The sequence below is a fragment of the Clinocottus analis genome, unplaced genomic scaffold (genome assembly GCF_023055335.1).
Source record: "Clinocottus analis isolate CAN_PGR_092001 unplaced genomic scaffold, fCliAna1.0.p SCAF_4, whole genome shotgun sequence".
NCBI classification, from domain to species: domain Eukaryota; kingdom Metazoa; phylum Chordata; class Actinopteri; order Perciformes; family Cottidae; genus Clinocottus; species Clinocottus analis.
The window spans coordinates 13,001,823-13,021,187 of NW_027176153.1; the positions used below are offsets into that span (position 1 = coordinate 13,001,823).

General features: G+C 40.6%; 1 protein-coding gene across 1 annotated transcript in view; it reads right to left on the reverse strand.

Annotated features, from left to right (window-relative positions):
* Window positions 1–16,023, reverse strand: part of espn (espin) — a 36,223-nt gene extending 20,200 nt beyond the window's left edge. Inside the window, exons 1-7 of the mRNA XM_068598118.1 lie at window positions 15,724–16,023; window positions 13,287–13,480; window positions 6,645–6,831; window positions 6,118–6,300; window positions 4,860–4,991; window positions 3,585–3,849; window positions 2,869–3,152 (exon numbers count right to left, since the gene is read on the reverse strand). Coding sequence (XP_068454219.1) covers window positions 2,869–3,152; window positions 3,585–3,849; window positions 4,860–4,991; window positions 6,118–6,300; window positions 6,645–6,831; window positions 13,287–13,480; window positions 15,724–16,023 — 1,545 coding nt within the window. The remainder of the gene's footprint in view (window positions 1–2,868; window positions 3,153–3,584; window positions 3,850–4,859; window positions 4,992–6,117; window positions 6,301–6,644; window positions 6,832–13,286; window positions 13,481–15,723) is intronic.
* Window positions 16,024–19,365: the final 3,342 nt, after the last annotated feature.

The following is a 19,365-nucleotide window of genomic DNA, read 5'->3' on the forward strand; positions in this document are numbered from 1 at the left end:
CTAATGTCAAAAGCTGTCAATAACATGCCTGCTGCAAAATGTAAAGTTACATTGGCTTTCAAATCCAGGGAAATAATTGACTGCTGACCTCTGACCTTTCATCCATTGAGGTGTCATGTTCTAAGTTCTTATAAGCCTGTTTAAAGTTGTTGACTCATGTCCGCTGTCAAAGAAATGGTCCCTGAGCACTCATCAGGTGGGAGTGTATTGTGAGCAGGGGAGCACTGCAGATGGTTTGATTGTCATCCTCTGGGGAGGTGGGCTAACAAAAGCAAACGTACAAAGCATTTTAGCTGCCCCCTTCCCTCACACAGACGTACAAATGCCACCTTTCTTCCATTATACAGATCTGTCTGTCAACATACAGTGATTGTTGTATATTTGTTTTTACAGTCTAATGCATTTGTATGCATTAACAAAGGACTTGTAGCCTGGTTGTGGTTTGAAATGGTTCAGCACATATGCATGTGGTTTTGCAAAAGTCTTACACAGGAAGACTGTGCCATTTTAAAATGGGTAAAAAAAAGTTGCTTGCCCTCGAAAGAAAGTGCAGGTAAAACATGACAACATGTAACACATTCATTGTTTAACCAAACCGCTACGCAACCTGTCAATTATCTAAAATACACAAAGCAACTTGTTGTATCTTTTCCTTTATCTGCAGTCCAAACTGGTAAAAAAAAAACAAACAACAAGCTCTCTTTCTCCTCTTAATACCTTCCTTACCTTAGCGTTAACAATCCTCTCCCGCAGCTCTCTTCCTGTCTGGACTGAGCCTCATCGACAAAGCCCAGTGGAGCACAGAGAATAGCTGTCACCAAATCCAGTCACCTCCTCTCTGCTCAGTGCTACGCCTGCCACTCTACCTGCCCTCTCACTTTACCTACAGGCCTCATCAATAACCTATTGTGCCGGCCACAGTCGTAGCAATGATGTCACCACCAGCCCCAACCCTGCTCCAGTGCGTTTAATGCAAAACACAACTACCCAAGTTCTGTCCTGACCACAGCTAATCATAATCAAACCTCTCAGGTTTTAGGGTTATTAGAATATTCTAGCTTTCAGTACCCCGAATTAGTGGCAGAAAATATATTTATACCGGCCGACATGTTAAAGTCCACATTTTGTATAGAGACCACCTGAAGTCAAAAGAATTGTGTGAGAGGCAAAGCAGTCATTTGTTTGGCTGCTTCTCACGGAATATTTGTATTCAGTCAAGGCAAATACAGACAAATGAGATGGGAGAAGCAGCAGGAAAAGCCTCAAGTAAAACAAAACAAAATGTTAAACTTCCTTTTCTTACAACTCCCTCCAATAATACGCTTTTTAAAATATAAGTTTAACACTTCAAGCTGTAATACGTCTCCATGTTGTGAGATCGGTCCATGTGATCGGCTGTGTCCAAGGATGAGGTTACTGCTCCCTGTTACTATGGCACCCATGGTAGATTGTTTTTCAAAATGTATATGCTAGACACTGATCTTAATCGTGTGAGTTTGTGTGTTTGCACGCATGTGTGCATGTGATCTGAGCACTCGCTTTTGTTTAATTGTTAATGAGGGCGAGCCCTGAGCTGGTCACCTGGGTACAGAGGGGGGAGGGAGGAAGGCAGCAATTATAAAAAAACTCCACCCTACGGCCACACACACACACACACACACACACACACACACACACACACACACACGCGCGCACAGCTCACCTTGGTGACGGGACAATATTGCTCGCTGGGAACTTTGTAAGATCTAAGAATGACTGACTTTGCATAGCAGCTCTATAAACAAAGCTTCTGTCTGGGCAGCAAATCTGATGCTTTTGCAGCTACTTGACTTCATGCTAAACTTGCACTTTAGATGAAAAGATACACCACTGGCAACCTTTTAGTTCGGCTGATTTAGAGATGTTACAACAAATAACCACACAATATATAAGCCTTTTTTGCTTCTGTTGTACTTACAGATAACGCATTTAAAAAACATTCAGCAAAAGTATGTCTGACATTGGTGGTGCTTGTCTGAAATTAAGGCAACTTGTTCATCCAACTGAACAGAGACTTGTGTCTCTCTCCCTTCATACTGGAAGTCATGGCACCAACCAGGAGATAAATTCTTCATGAGGTGAAAGTGATCTCTCAGATTGATTATCTTTGTCGTAATTACAGTGTTCTCAACCAACCCAATTACAATTCAATTAGAATACCGTCGCAACCTGCTTTTAATGTACTTCACAGCAGCACTGAACCAACGGAAACAGCACCGAAACTATTGTTATCGCCAATTTTAATTGCTGCTCCTTTAAACACAATTTTGACACATTTGAGTGTTCTGCAGCCAGATTAATTACTGGAATTAAGATCAAGCCCATCACAACAACCATTGTGTGTGTCAGGCGTGCCGCGGTAATGAGCATCTTTGTTAGCCTCGTTAGCCATGCTAACACAATAACATCTTTGTCGGCACCCAGACAAGGCACACTGTTACACAAGAGCAAAAACCCAACTGATTAGACACAAGGGAAAATGGCAGCTTATTGGCAATTCATCCAGAAAACACCGCCTCTTCTGCTTCTTTAGGATTTTTTCATATCACTCATCATGTCACAGATTCAGTAAAAACATTTTTCCTAAAACTTGTAGTATCTATGCATCTCTGAGAGACAATTACAGAACCTAGTGTATGATATACGGTACTGCTATGTGCAGTATATCATACACTAGGTTAGGTAATAGCTATTTGCATATGGGAAACACAAGGAATCACATTTTATTGCATTTGGAGATTTCCCAGAAGAGGAAATCCTTCCACGGCCCACAGGCTCGACTTACAAACTGTTTAACATTCGAGCTTCGGCAGGAGCTCACCATCTTACCTCCGTCTTGCTGGTGGTGCTCTCCACATGACGCAAGTTGCTTTTCACCTTCAGGAACTCCGCTGACGTCGGCTCCTGAGGGGGCTGTGGTGCTGGGTAGGCCGGGGGTGGAGGGGCCACTGGGGGAGGCTGTGGAGGAGGTGGGGGTGGATAGGGTGGCGGTGGTGGTGGTGGTGGGGGGTTGGAGGCAGTATCAGCAGGCAGTTCATTCTTCTTGGGCATGTCAGAGCCAATGTCGGGGTTTAGCATGTCCATGTACGCCTGCATGTCTGAAATGGCTGTGTCTGATGCACATGTGACAAAGGGGAAAACAAAGCATCAAGTAAACTTTTCTTTCCACCATTCAAACATGAATGAGAAACATGAGTTGCACTTATAATGGTCCACCTCTCCTTCCAACAAATAATCTGCACACTGCCACTAGGGTGCAGCACCAGTGTAGCATGCACCTGTGACATGAAGCAAAAGGAAGCAAACTGTTGCATGATATCAGCGTTACCTCATTAAATAGCTTAATGTTGGACCATTCCTCTGAGGAAACACACGTTTAGAATGTATGGCTAAACGACTGATGACAGCAAAGCTCTCATTACAGTGCTATTCTGATCATTAAGTCATTCAAATGAAATACAATCGCACATTTCTCATCAGCTTGTTGGTTCAACCAAGACAACAACATTCTAGCATGTAAAAAGTTTCAAATTTTAACTCCATGCATTGCAGACCTGTGTGTGCGACCGTGTTCAGCTGAGTGGGCGGGCCTCGTGACATTGTTAGGCTGCTCCTTTTCTCCCCGGTGCTGGACTGGCTGGAGTTGGCTGAGTCATAGTTGGACAGGGAGCTGGATGGTGAACTGATGTCAAAGTGTGCCGCCTGGCTGACGGGGGGCATGGTGGTGTTTGGGGAAGAGAGGCCCGAGTCTGGCTGCTTGTACTCGAGGTCCATCGAGGGGTCCCGCGACAAAACACGGTGCTCCACACTCTGTTAGAGGATACAGTTTGTCAATACAAGTATCCTTATATTATATCAAGATGTGGGCATGCTTTCCATCATAGTAAAAACAAGAAAGTAATGAATTAATTCTTAAGTAGTCATTTATTCATTTAGATGTAAAAGTGTCCAGCGTCATTACAAAAGACTTTCATGAATTAGTGAAAATGAATTAAGTAGTTATTCGTCAGCTCCTAAATCCCACTTCCACTCAGTCTCTGGCGACTTACATGAGGGAAACAGCATTATGAGTTTAATTAGTGCACAATAATGAAACAACTCACAGCTGATCAAAAAGGCTCTTGGGCCCTCTGCTTTTCCCACAGTGCAGGACTTGGCTGAATGTCCCTAATGGGAATAGTACAAGAGGGGGGAAATATGTTTCCCACACACCAAAGGGAGTTCAGTGCAGAGGAGTAGTTATTCCTCTGGCCACTTGGGCATATCAGTGGACTGAAGCTGAGTCCACTGTACATTGAGTGGTAATAGTTTCGGCAATTAGCAGAGTAAAACTGACGTCAGTCAAGGGACATGTTGGCTCAGGGACAGCTGTTGGTTTTCCATTTAGGCTCTGGGGGAACAACTAAGTAAGACATGTAATTATGAATTATTATTATAAAATGTAAAATCAAATGACTAATATTTGACAAAGATGAAGCTGTCCAGATTTTGCAAAAAACATGTTTCTTTCTTATTTCTTTTATCCTCTCGTGACCTCCTCAGATTACTCCTAGGTGCCAACCTGTGGTGAAGAACCACTGACCTAAATTAAATGAATAATAATAATAATGAATTATATTGTTTTATAAAAAAATATTTAAAGCAACACCCAATGATTTAATCAAGATAGAATAAACACCAGATTTCTTTCTCCCTTATATCTAAAATTCAAAGTTGATGGAAATTAAAATACTTCGACCCTGACGGAAACAATCCCTCTAGGTTTGGTCCCGTCCACGGGGAGGCTCTAGTTAGTCAGCATGCACAGCTGTGACTCTTACCATGTTCTCCACAGTGTGCAGATACTTGGCACACTGGGAGTGGCCGTTGTATTCAGCCAAATCTGCAGCTGTGAAACCGTCCTGGTCCCTGATGCCCAGGTCCACCCCATTAACCACGAGGATCTGACAGCACTGGAGAGTGACAAGAGAGCGACAGAGAAAGTGTTCAAAAGATGGAGAAAATTACAGGTTTAGTACAAGTGAGTGCTGTGCTTAAAATCTGTTATAATCAGTTAAAATATGTCTAATTTACACCAAAAAAGGAAGATGATTTGTTTCACAGAAACTGTAAAAAGTAGAACATATCGACATAACAATTAAAAGATTCACGCTCATCAGTTTTGACAGAAAATCAATTTTTTGCTAATTTACACAACATTACAGCAGAAACAAAATCAGCACCGTGGTAAAGTGTAAAAGAGATAATGTACTTTTATGCATTAGTTTATTATATTTACACTTATAAAAACCCTCGTCAGGACGACACAAATTATTCCCTGATTGTCTGTCGAGATGGTTAGTGGCCAAAGTCTTGCTCATAAATTACTGTAATATGAAACAGGAAATTAAATATCCTTCCAAAAAGCAGAATACTACTGCTGAACAGGTTATACTGCTAAACTGTATAAATCATCTGTTTATAACCCTCCCTGACAGATTAAGCTGCTCGTTCCCAGAATGAGAAAGCTTTGTTTTTCCGTATTTTCTTGTGTTCTTTAATGTCCAAAGCTCTGGCTGGCACCCTGTAAGCCAGGGTTGGAGTCAGTTTGATTGAGTTTAATTTCAAGCAGTGCAAATAACAAACATAACATACTCATGTCTCTACATTAAACACATTGAGCTTGTACTGAAACAGCTTACTGACCAAAATTGGATACAACGAAACATTAGTCAAAGTAGAAGGTCTGATTGTTGGTCAAACCCTAAACTAGAGGCCATGTATTCAAAACAGATGGTTGAGTATGAAATATGTGAGCACCAATAATCATAATGCTGCAAGAAAACTGATCTTCTATGCTATTTATTGTGTTGCCATTACTATACAAAAGGATCAATACAGCCGACGTTCTGCACAGTCACATGTACACCAAATCTTCATTTAAAATACATTTACATTATAATATTAGCATGCCAGATGTTTTACTGTGTATGGTATTACAAAGTAAAAAGGAAGAGTGTTATGCATCTGTATTTTATTTCACTTTCAGTTGCAGTTTGTCTGAGCTCTACAGAAGTTAAAAAGAAAACACAAACACACCTCCAGTTCCCCGTTCTCTGCAGAGTCATGAAGTGGGGTTCCTCCCCAATTGTCAGTGGCGATCTCTCCGCCGTGCAGCAGCAGCCAGCTGAGCACCTTTGCGTGACCTCGACTGGCTGCAAAGTGCATGGCCGTGGCCCCGTCATTGTCCCTGTCGCTCAGGCGGATGTCTGTGAAACTCATCTAAAAGGACGATACAAGTTAAAGTTATCTGCTAAATTAAAACATTTTGTGCAAATGAATAAAAACTGCTTTTGGGGGAAAAGTTAAAGACCACTTTGGCTTCGCGTTCCAATTCTAACAACCTGGTCATGATATTTAAAAAAATCATCAAACATTAATTTGCCTCATTACAGATATTTGTGAGTTTATTATTTACATTTAATCTGATTTGTAATTGTTGTTTTTTTTAAATAAATATATATACATATAAATATGAATAAATAAATATAAGTAAATAAATGAATGTACTCTGAATGTATTTGTTTACAATATATGATCTATGGTGTCCTGCTGTCTCAACATACCAGCCAGACAATGACGGTGTTGTGACCCATCTGGGCCGCAGCGTGCAGAGATGTCATCCCGTCATTGGCTCTGATGCTCGGATCTGACCCACAATCCTTGACCAGGTATTGGACGACCTCCAGATGACCCTCCTGGCATGCCAGATAGAGCGGAGTGGCACCATTCTTTGTTTGGGAGTTGACAACGCTGTAAGGAAATTACACACTTAAGTAAATAGAGAGACACATGGATACAAAACATCGATAATGGAAGTTGTTTGTCGCGGCTTGTGCTTCCTTCATCACTAAAACCTAAATAGTTGGACAAAAACAAAAGAAGATATTATTACTAACATACAAGTCTGCATCCATAACGTCTACTGACACCAAGAAATAGATACTTACAATTGTGGATTTTAAAGGCATTTCACATGAATTTCAGTTGTGATTTAGCTTTGTATTATTTGAGTTCCAACTTTACTGACTGGATGAAGCTTTTATCATTTTCATGATCTGCTGGGAAGATTTCTTGGCAAAAGCGCTTAGAAGTGAAAACGTTCACATACATTTTAATGGTATACAGGTTTTCTAGTGAGGTGCCACTGCAGTAATGGTGACTTGTCTACTTCCTCTCATCATTATTATCCCATATAGATAACACACAAATTGTGTATTTGAAACACGGCCGTGAAATCATTGTTCAAACTCTTTCAGCTGTACGATGAAACACGTTTATCTGAAGGTTTGGAAATGTGAGTATAGTTTGAAGGCAACAGGTACATGACAGGAAACACCCCTTTACAATGTCAACCTACGGCTATTTTAAGAGCAGACAGCAGTGACGTGATGCTGAGCCAAATCCCGCTCTCCTATTTCCAAAAGCCCTAAGCCCCGCCTCCTATGTCAAAGCCCCCTTGTTCCAGATCTTTTCAGTGCTAGTGGGAGGTCTGGAAGAGAATGAGCGCTTCCCCACTAAATCTCATAAGGGTGAGCTTTATTTGGATACTGACAAATGAGCAATGAGCCTCCTAAGAGGATTATCAATCCACTGGCTTTGCCCGTCTTGCTTTGTGCCTAAAGCTGCCAACGTGTCATTGTTTTCCCATGGGGAGACGGACGCACTACTCTTGGCATTAAAATTGCTAAAGTGGCCCCATAAAGTTAAAATGATTTCAACTTTGAGCTTGGTTGCCACGGACCTTTTAAGGTGCAACCATTGTGATGACAGTGACACATTTTTAATCGGGGCTTTGCGTCGGCACATGTCTGCACTATGTTCTGCGACCTCGAGGTCAGCTTGAGGAAGGGTTGCCAGTGGCCAAGGCAGACTGAGTAGGTGAAGAGGAGCATAGAAGGTGACGAAGAGGAGAGGTTGGGTTTAAGTGGACAAAAGGATCCTGTAGACACAAACATGACCTGCCAAACTTTCCCTTCAGGGCTAAAGGTCCAGTGACTAAAGATCCTTTATTAAATGACGTTGGTGACATGTTGTGGTCTGTTTCTGCTCATGCATAATCAGGTCTTATTCTGAGTCAGAAAAGGGAAAGGACATTCTTAATTAACATCTTCTGTGGAAGTTATTGGTACGCCACATTCATTATGTAGGACACGTGTTTATGTTTTAGGCACAGGCTCGTCTTTCAGGAAACTGTTTAAATAAACAATAAAAGTTTGGATGATAGAGAGAAAGGTTCCAAGTATAAACAAGTAGGAATGGTAAGTAATCTAGGGTTCTGTCAAGAGGAGTGGGCAGACAGGTAAATTATTGATAAGTGTAACCAAAGTGTCCCCATGCTAACTGGGGTCTGTACAGCACATTAACTTACATTTGTCATTAATCCTAACCACAAACACTATGATGGTGACAACGTTGATTGTGTTTGAGGTAAAACGGATATGATTCTAAGAAAACTCTCCGCCTTTGTCACAACTCTCCTGTGTGGAAAGGCTTAAACAATCCACCAAAGAGGTGCTTTTTGAGGACAGGTGTAGATTTCAAAGAGCAAAGAAAGAGGTTAGCCTTGTGTAACGACGGAGCTAGCAAGTGGCACAAGGAGCGCTACGTCTTCAGTCACTCAAGGCAGAAAAAACACTTTAAAGTAGCAGACATTTGATATATTATCTGCTCTGCTCCAATGAGTTCACCCCAGTAATTTATCCTCTCCCTTTCTCCCACATGTACATGTGAACTTAAATTGTCAATTTACTGATTCACATAATGCACAGCGCTTTATATATATGTTCTTTTAGAGGCTACAAATGTTGACAGCAGAGCCCAACAACTACACAAAGACAACAAAATGTAATAACTTGAGAACTTTAATACTCTCACGAAGTGTACAGTTGTAAAACTGTGGGCCCTTCGCCTGAAAGCGTCTCAAAATGGTACATTACATTGCATTCCCTCAGGTTAAATAGCTAGTAAAAGATAACCTGTACCACAAAGTTTAGAAGATTAGTGCTGAAGAAAAAAAGCGCAGTGTTGGCTGAATGAAAAATACCACTCAACTACTATCCATTTCAGTCAAACAGTACGTATTCTTGTTTTAACAGCTGTTCTGTAAACAAGAGAAGTGATAAAAGACAAAATAAGAATTTAAAAGATTTTCCTGTGAATCCACCAAAATGTAGACCGCTAACTTCATAGGAAGTCCTTATGCAGAGGTCTACCTTTTAAAACTGCACGTTGGAATTAATTGCTTGGTCAAAGATCCTAATCTACACTAATTGATTGCATAACCTGTGTGTCGCCTCTCGCTCACTGTCACTCTTTTGTGTACCGATGCTATGGACAGAGACTCAGCACATGAGCTTATTGGTTTTGGTTCTCTTTGAGATTTCTAACCTACATCTAAATTTGTAGCTTCTTCGCCCAACCATCCCAAACACTAACATATCGGGACACAAAGCCGCATCTGTGCTGAGCCCATTGTAACACAGAACTCTTGCTAAATGAAAAAAAGATTTGCAACCATCTTATTGGGTACTGTACGTGTGGTTCAGCCAGCATTGGCCGTTCATCACCTTTTTTAAAAAACATTTGACCAAACCAATGCTGTATATGTTGTATCTAGAGTACATTTCAGAAGGAAACTTAGTTTAGATCCTTATATTTATAGCATGAAAAGGTCAGATTGGATAAATATAGACGTCAAATAGAAATCGATTGGTGCCTTATGTTGCACGGCGTATCGATACTAAAAAGGTACCGCGGTAGCCTTACGTTAAAATTTTGCATATTTTTAGTATCGATACTTGTGAAACATGGCAAAGCATCTTTCAGACAGACACCCAGACAATAGGCCGACATAGTCGTGTATAATCGACACTATGATGCCATGTAGTTTTCATTAATATCTTTCTGTAGGCTAATACTAATATTAATGCCATTTGCTAAGTGTTCAAAAAGCTGGGCAGGAACAAGCTGGTAAGAAAGGAAACCATACAGATGTTTTATTTATTACTATTATAGATAAATATACCAGTATTGTATTGTATTTGTGGTATCATATAAAATGCTGGTATTGTATCGTAAGTATCGGGTATCGTGATATTCATGGCAGGTATCGTATCGAAGTCTTACTTTTGGTATTGTGACAACATGCCAAACAATAATCCTCAAACCAGCCCACCAGCCTGTAAAAGTTTATATTGGTCAAAACCAAGGTGGTAGCATGATGTCTTGAAATAGTTGGTATTGGCACGAAGCTGAAATATAAATATAACTTTAAACGATTGGTTTAGTGTAAAGCTGCAAAACACTCACATTGTAGTTGTTGGTGCTGGTTTACTACTCGTTAGTGTGTGTACTATTACCTCTGCAGCGACACTCATGTTGTCCCGCCAATAGGCGGTCTTTGTAATTTTTCAAGCAGAACAAACTGAGCCATCCAATTACCTCTTAAAACTCACCAATACAAATTTGTAGCTCGTACTAAACCTTGAAATAAGAATGCTATCTCTTTTTTGCAAAGTTCAATTCTGAACAAAGCTGGAGTCTAAAAAGCCACCGGTCTATTCAAATGGATTTGTTTTCCTCATTATCTTATCGCCGGTTGGACTTAACAGCGTGTCACCCTGGAGATGGCGGTAAACAGTAACAGTGTGAGTGGTGGTGGAGGAGAGAGAATGGCGACCAGCTATCAGGGAGCTACCATGTCCCTGTGGCTCATTAAATTTTCAGCAGCTATATGCACCTGCCTTGAGTGCAACCACACTATACTGTAGGGGCAGAGGTTAGTGCCTGGACAAGCTGCTCATCCGGCTCAGGTCATTGATGTCAACGCAATGCTACAGACGAGGCTGCTTAGCTTAAAGACAAAGTCAGACATTATTTACCTTTGTGTTTCCCAATGAGAAGGTCATTGCGGATTGCTGAAGTAGACACCAGCAAAAAGAGCATCCATCCACTCAACGGTTATCTCCATATTTTCCTTTTTTATTATTTTATAACCAGACAGGTGTTGCTATTAATAATGCTAAACAGAAAACCAAACAAGGCCAATAGACTATACTCGACATTGCCTACAAAGACCTGGTTGTGTGCTGAATTCACTTCAATATCACTGAAATAGAAATTACAAAGTTTAAAAAGCATTAATTGTTTACCACTAAATCAACAGCCATACGCCCATGAGCAAGTGACTGGACCCTAACTATTCATTTGTAAGTAGAGCTGCAATTCAACAGTATCGAATAAATCAAACAGACACAATCAGACAACTACGAGAAAGATAGTAGAAGAACAGCTAACACCTTCCCTCACAGTGTTTACTCCACAACTGTTCGTGTGGCCCTAATTAACAGATACTTATTCCACTCCCCGACTTGGCAACATCAGACACAAATCCCTGCGAAGACTTTTGATGAAAGACAATGATCTGATGACAACGAAACCGTACAACGAAATTGTAGTTCACGATGCCAATGCCGCATATCATATATACTCTCACATCTCAACCGATTCCTCAGAGGTGAGTAATGAATGTACATAGCTTTATTAATGTTCTTTTTCTTGCTTGATACAGTTTTATTAATTTCCTGCAAACAACCTCAGTGCTCCTTAGAAAGCGTCTGCGGTGTTGGTTTTTTCTCATCCTGTCCGTGTGCTCAAAGCTGCTTCCGAGAAAAGACAACACCTCGCCCGCATTCATGTAAATGTACTGGTCCTTAAAGCCAGGCGTTATCTCTACAGGGCACTGTGGGTCTGACACTGAACTGATAAGGGTGATATTCATCAAGCGGTAATCACACGCACACACAGACGTGCCAACAATTAGTCAATCAACAGGAAATGAAACTGCAACTATTTTGATTAATCAGTTAATCATTGTTATTTTTGCTTGAAAATGTATTAAAGACTTCTCAAATATGGGATATTTAGACAAATAAAATAGTTATGGGTTTCTTTTTTTTCTGCTTTTTTAACCAAAAATAAGTGTCAGTCTTGCATTCGACAGTGTGGGTCGGAAACAAAATATTTTGTCACCTATTTGAAAGTAGACATAGGCTCTCATACAGACTTACAGATTGTGGAAATGGAAATGTGTTACATAAGCAGCACATGTGGTTATGGCTGTGTGCAGTATTTAGAGAAAGTTAAACCAGAAAGAGGTTTTAGTTTCTAAATGGGATTTGAACACAAAGTCTTTTGGTTGCTCCACGCGGATCAAAAAAGCAAAGCTCAGGTTGCTTCCTGGCGGTGCCAGTTAGTGCTGTAAATACTATCGACAGTTTGATGACCAAAACACCAGCTCCTTCTGTATCAATTGTTTGGCAAGCATTAGAGAAGAAATATAACCTTTGCCATCTGGTAGATAATGTATCAATGTCAGACTGTTAAAGTGTCATCCACCTGACATCTGAATATAAACAAGGGATCTCCTGCAACATGTTTCAGTTACAAACAGTAGGCGCAATCGGACTAGTGGCCGTAGACGAAAGGCTCTTATAGAATTCAATCTGCGCTGCATTTTTCACAGATGGAGATGTTGAAGGACAACAGGTCAAAGACAGAGGGAGAGAGAGAGAGAGAGAGAGAGAGAGAGAGAGAGAGAGAGAGAGAGAGAGAGAGAGATAGAGAGAGAGAGAGAAAGAGAGAGAGAGAGAGAGACAGAGAGAGAGTAGTAGATAAGTGGTGGGTTAGGTACGAGAGTTTAGCTTTATATCCTACTCTTAACGTCAATAACACTAATAATTAACTTTTATATTGATTTGGGATGCTCATCATCCTAACTTTGTTGTATCTGTGAACTGTTAACATGACTCTCAACTGCTAATTAACTAGCTGAGAAACAACCGGAATTTTTTAATTCATTAAAATGTCTCTGGATAGGTGGACAACGACGAACCAGTAGATGGGAATAATAGAAAGGTAATTACTGAAAGTAAGATTCAGGAAGTAAAATACTGTTGTTTTTGTGATTTACTAAATATCACATTTAGTTTGAAATGGATGTATTTAGTTAACATCTTAAATATTTAGTTTATGTCAAATAAAGATCTTAAGTTCGAAGAGAAGGCCTTCCCGGTACAAACGAATCTGTAAACAGTACAAGTTATCAAATGAGAGCCCCAAATCATTAACTCATGAATCACACTGACAGATAATTTTATAGAGAATGCTTACAGACTGCTCCAAAGAGCAAAGCACATCGCTCTTACTTTGGGCTGTGCCCCAGCAACAGTCGGAGAGAGGGCAGGTCTCCCTTGGCAGCAGCATAGTGAACAGGTACGGCGCCGGTATCGGTGGAGGCCCCGGGGTCCACCTCGCCGCTCTTCAGCAGCCAGTCAGTGATCTCATGGTGACTGAAGCGGGACGCAAGGTGGAGAACGGTGGCACCAGAACTGTCCCTGTCCTGTCAATCAAACAAGAGAGGAATAGAGCTCAAATATGAGTCTTTGAAATAACATTTCCAATTTGTTCTTTTCCCAATAAAAGTTAATAATATCACTTTACAGCTTCTCGTAAATGTCAGACCCATCGAAGAATTATGTATTTACATGCAAGCTGTACCCTGAAACTTGCACTGGTAGATATGCGGAGACATCTAACTAGCAGAGACTGGTTTAACTCCATTACAATTCATTTTAGGAAGAAATAGGAATTGTTTGTATTTTACGATTTGTTGCTACTAAAATTTAGCATTTCCTGTTGAAATTAGGATGAAAGGGAATCACTCACAGAATCCCATGCGCTGTGAGGGATAAACAGGTCATAGAAAATGTTCATAGAAGTTGATGTTTGGTGAATTGTTACAGGCTCGAATGATTCTGATGGTTCATTTAGTTCAATCCTCAAAGCTCTTTATGCTGCGACTCAGTTGCAGGCATTTTTTGAGCAAGAAAATAAGTCCTTGATTTGCCCGTGAATAAACGCCTCCCTTGTTCGCAAAAATATTCAACACACACGACATTTTTTTATATGAGAACATCAGCTTGTAACCCTCTATTTCCAAGCAGCACAGACTGACAATTGCACTCAAAATTCAAGTCAGTTGAGCCAAAAAAGATATGACAGATCTAAAGCCAAATTTCTGTCAAGACTAAAGTGGTTATAACTTTTCAAAGATTATAGCTTTTTCAACAAATCCGGCTTCTGTCTCTTTTATAAACTTGTTTATCGGTCACATACTTTAATCTTTCTTTCAAGGGATGGACCAGTAGCTTGCATGAAATAATATTGTATTTGCACACTCTGTGATAAGAATACTGGAGTTACCTTATCAGCGAAGGCTGTGGAGTGCCTCGAATGAGCATCATTAGCATCAGATAAAATTGGAATGGTAAAAAGTTAAAGCATTGATGGTAACTCATCAAGTAGACTGCATTACAAGTAGTAATTGATATGTTTTACTTAATGTCAGCCAAGTATCTCATCAGTTAGTTGGTGGCAGGGACCTTCTATGTGGCCTTCAGAGACAGTAAATAGATGTTAGAGCATTTTGTGTTAGTCTAGATTACTTTTGAGCTGGAGTAATATGGGTCAGCTCGGCTGCTCAGTCATTAGCTCTGTCCAGAGCAAAAAGGTCTTGGGGTGAATGTAAATGCTCGATTGTATCTCTTTGCATGGTCTCCATGTGTCAGCATGGGTTTCTTCCTACAGTCCCAAAAATGTGCAGGTTAGGTGAACTGGGAAATCTTAGTTGCCAGTAATTGTGAATATTGTATAATCAACGGGGAACCAGAGAGACCCACACACTCCAAAGCATGCTGGGATACCTTGCAGCATGCTCTGCATATAAGCAGGTGTGGACAATTAAGAATGATATTGTGTTACTAAAGACAAATAAGTGAAATGGTAAATATATGCACATATAAACTTAGTGATACATGAGAGTTGTACACCAAAGCACTAATGTATTACAGCCTTCACAGTGCCTGCTGCATTCCTTCCCTGATGTGAATACTTGCGGTCATAAGGGCTCATACAGTTAAATCTACTATCCTCCTTACCAAACACCTTGCCCGCTGGTACATTAGAGCACACTATCATGCATCATATCAACGTCACTATGCATTTGTATATGCACTGTGTGTGCTGGTAAGAAGATTACTTCAGCAAAATCCAGTTTTGCATACTTTATTACCATGGAAACGCGAGGCAGCAGAGCGGATATAAACAAACTACAGCAAAAGATGGAGGATTTCTTTTACTTCTCACGGTTAGCATATGTTGTCTTTTAGTATGTGGTCAGACTAGCAAATATAGGCATTCTGACCCAAGGTGAGCTGTGTGTGTGTGTGTGTGTGTGTGTGTGTGTGTGTGTGTGTGTGTGTGTGTGTGTGTGTGTGTGTGTGTGTCTGAATATCTGTCTGTCTGTGTGAATGTGTGTGTGTTTTAAGGTCACCATGTTTGATATTAATAATACTAAATCTGTTATTGGTGATAGGCAGTTGCTTTGTTATATACAAACAGATCACCACTCAATATGTAAGGATAGAGCAGAACTTGAATGACGTCAATTATCGCTGTCATAATTAGATCTAAACCCAATCTATTGGCCTTGTGCTCAACTGACCACTTGAAGTGGCTAATTTCTGCATTCTGCTACAGTCCGCTCCCCTTCATCGTGTCCAACTAAAAGCTCGAGCCACTCACCTCTGGCCGACATGCACCCTGGGTCAGCAGCCACTGCAGGCAGGCCAGGTTCCCGGTGGCCGCTGCGTCATGCGCCGGGCTGGCCCCGTTGTTCGCCAGGCAGTTACCCGCCAGTCCTGCCTCCTCCACCAGGAAACGCAGGCAGGTTAGTTTCCCAGCTCTGGCTGCATGGTGGACCACGGAAGCCCCCAGCGCGTCCCTGACGTCGCCGGTGAGCGCTTTTTGCGCTAAATGCAACTTCAGGGTCTGCACGTCCCCTTGCCTCGCGGCGAACAGCGCTTCGTCCTCCTCCACGACCATCGCTGCTTCTGTCTTCCCTTCCTTTAGTTGCCTGCTGCTGAGTCCGACCACTTCACCGTGCTAATGGGGTCGGCATCGCATCGACAAAGCTTAAAACCAAGACAGTCCCCCGGTTGGTTTCGTGGGGAAAACTCAGTCGTCGCGCCACCTCATCCCAGAACCAAAAGGATCAAAAGCAACGTCCGTTTCTGTTCATACACATTGAAGTACGCGACATATTTTACATGTTGAAATACGACTCGGTCCGCTATTATTGATCTGAGCGATAAACTAACCTGTGTTTTACGTTTTGTCCCGCTCCTTGTCTCTCTGACGCCCGCGGGATGCTGGACACTTGTTGCGCGAGTTTGGTGTGTGTGAGTGTGAGCGCCGCTAAACTATCTCTGTTTAATGCGTTTATTTGCCCTGTTTGCTGACGGCATGTGCCTCGAGGAATCTCCCGCAGTGTTTTTCTTCCTATAGCAGATGGCGACATGGGACTCAGCGCCTGTTAAATAATCCATCAGGGGGAGGATCACTGAGCCTGTTACAGGTTGTTGCTCTCTGGAAATCGGCTCAGAAGTTAAAGGGGCAGTACGGAGAGGCTCCTGGAGCCCTGTGCAAAGCCCACTGCCCACTGGAGGTCATGTCAAGCATGGCCCCGTACTCATTTAGCAACGGGCGGTGTGAACACACACACAGTCTTGTTTGCATGCGACCTCAACGCCATTAATTTTACATATAACCTGCACCACCGGACACCCGTAGTGTGTTCACAGTAGAGCGCCATCTGGTGGCCTTTCGTGGAACTGAGCGTTTGGAAAATTGTTGCACTGTTTATGAATTTAGCTGTTTAGTGCGGGGTTGTGAAGTATACCGTGTTGTGGAGCTATGCTATTATTATTATTAGTTGTAGTAGTTCAAGTAGTGTAGTAGTAGTTGTTGCTGTTATTATAAGATATGATATTCCTTTATTTGTCCCGCAGTGGGGACATGTGCAGGATTACAGGAGCAGATGAGTAAAGTGCACACAAGAGACATAAAGTAAAAATAAATTAAAAAGTATAATATAAATAAACTGTAATAAAAAACTGTAAGAATCCACGGTAACAATATTATGTGTGCAGACAGAATACAATGTATTTTTATTGCACCTGTTGAAGTGAATAAAGTGTGTTTTTGTGCAGTCTGACAGCAGCAGGAAGGAAGGATTAGAACTTTCTATAAAAGCAGCATATTGTGCTTAAGAAAATTTTAAAAAATAATAGAAAACCCTCATCTCTATTTATTTGTGTAGCTATGGATCCTCTATATCACAATATATTATTTTTATTCATACTGCCAGTAAACGTTTATTGTTTTTTTTTTTGCTCAATTACATTGTTCACAAAGAACCTTTGAGCCTTTTGGGTAACTATGTGCACTAGCAGCTGATGCTACACATCCTGTAGGACTATTTCTTTATGGGAGATTAATAAGGTAATTGTAATGATTTGTTGTGATGTGTGCAGTGGTGGACGTAAGTGATTACATTTACTCAAGTATAAATAAGTATGATTTTCAGAAACATAGGCTTATTGAGTATCTCCATCTTATGAAACATGACTCCAATGCAGTCAAGAGAAAGATGTTTACTTTGATCTGGCGTTAGTTATTTTGTGGATTTAGATTGTATGTAATAACCATGATTTATGACTATTCTTTTTTTCCCATCCAACAGCATATAAAGGGGATTTGTTTTAACATTAATGGATACATAACAATAATCCAATAATTTAAGATCTAACGTTTTCTAATGATTATTTTTGATACTTTATGTCTACATTTGGCTGATAACACTTTTGCTCCAGAACAATTTTGAATGGAGGACTTTTACTTGTGACACAGTAGGTGTAAGGATGGAGGATTATCTTTCCAACACTGGATATGTGTGAGATAAATGTATCACTCACTATAAGCATGTCTACACACACGTAACCTGTTTATCTGCTCAGCTTTTACTTCAACTTGCAGTTCATGAATGCAAACTGTTAAAATAAACCATCACATTATAATTCTGGTTTTCTTTGACCTCTTCTGAAGAAAGCATATGCTTGATACTTTATATAATACCCATATTGCATGAACCTGACGTTGTAATGAACTGTAATACTTGTTATCACCAAATGGTGGCAGGAAAGCTTCAAATTCAGGTATAGCTGCACCTGCTAGTGTCCAGGTGTCAAGTCAATAAGTTGTATTGGCTCCTCTAAATCACATCTATCTCACACGTTGGAACATTGAATAGCTCTGGCCCGACTAAAGGCATAATAATAAAAACAACTATGAAGTAAAATACTTTAAAAATAATTGTATCAAAACTATATAGGCCAATGTAAATGCTCTCTTTTAATTACATATGTAAAGGCTATTTAAATTAAATCTAATTTACTCATGTTCAGTCTTTTTTCAAGGTTCAAGTATAATTGACATTATCTTATACTTTTACAGGATAATATTTGGGGGCTAACATTATAAAGAGAACTTGCATCCCCACTTCTGCACTTTCTCTCTCCACGCTGTCAGATTATCTTGATTGATTTTTGCGCTTAAGCGGCTCGTGCCTGACATGGGTGGGTTGGCAGTAATAGGAGGGGGTGTGGGTGGTGGTGGGGAGGTGGTGGGAGGGGGGGGGGGGGGGGCTCGTGCTCGGCGCGTGCCTCTCCGGCCCATCTGTTGCGCCGGTCCAACTGTCATAGACACCACGCGCCGATTTGGGAGGAGGTGAGGGGGAATTCCCACGAGAGGTTTGAGTAGTACAATTCCCTAAAGGACATGGACAATAACTTCCTAACACGATTTAGTGGTCATTCCATCAGGCCATTATAACACATATCCTATCTCATGTTACAGTAATGAGAGCAGCAGATAAAAGCAAATGTAACAGCCTCTTTAATAAGGCATATGCATCCTATTTTATGGAATGTATTGACTTGTTCATATATATATATATATATATATATATATATATATATATATATATATATATATATATATATATATATATATATATATTGTTGTTTTTCATAATCTGTGCCTTACTATTTGTTATCAAACGAGACCCTCACTGGAGAGTATAAAACATTTTGTGGATTGATTGAATTATCAGATGGATTCTAATATAAATAAACCAAGAGTTTTTGATACTGACCGAGTTTAAAAAATGGAACTGCTCAAAATGATCAGGCTATGACGTTTGACACCTGAACGCTTGTTTCTGATTAAAATTGGCTTTTGTTCTGCCAACGTAAGTATGTTTATGTGTGTATTTATTTGCCAGTCTGTTAATGAGGTGTACATAAAACGCAGAACACGTCTCATAGT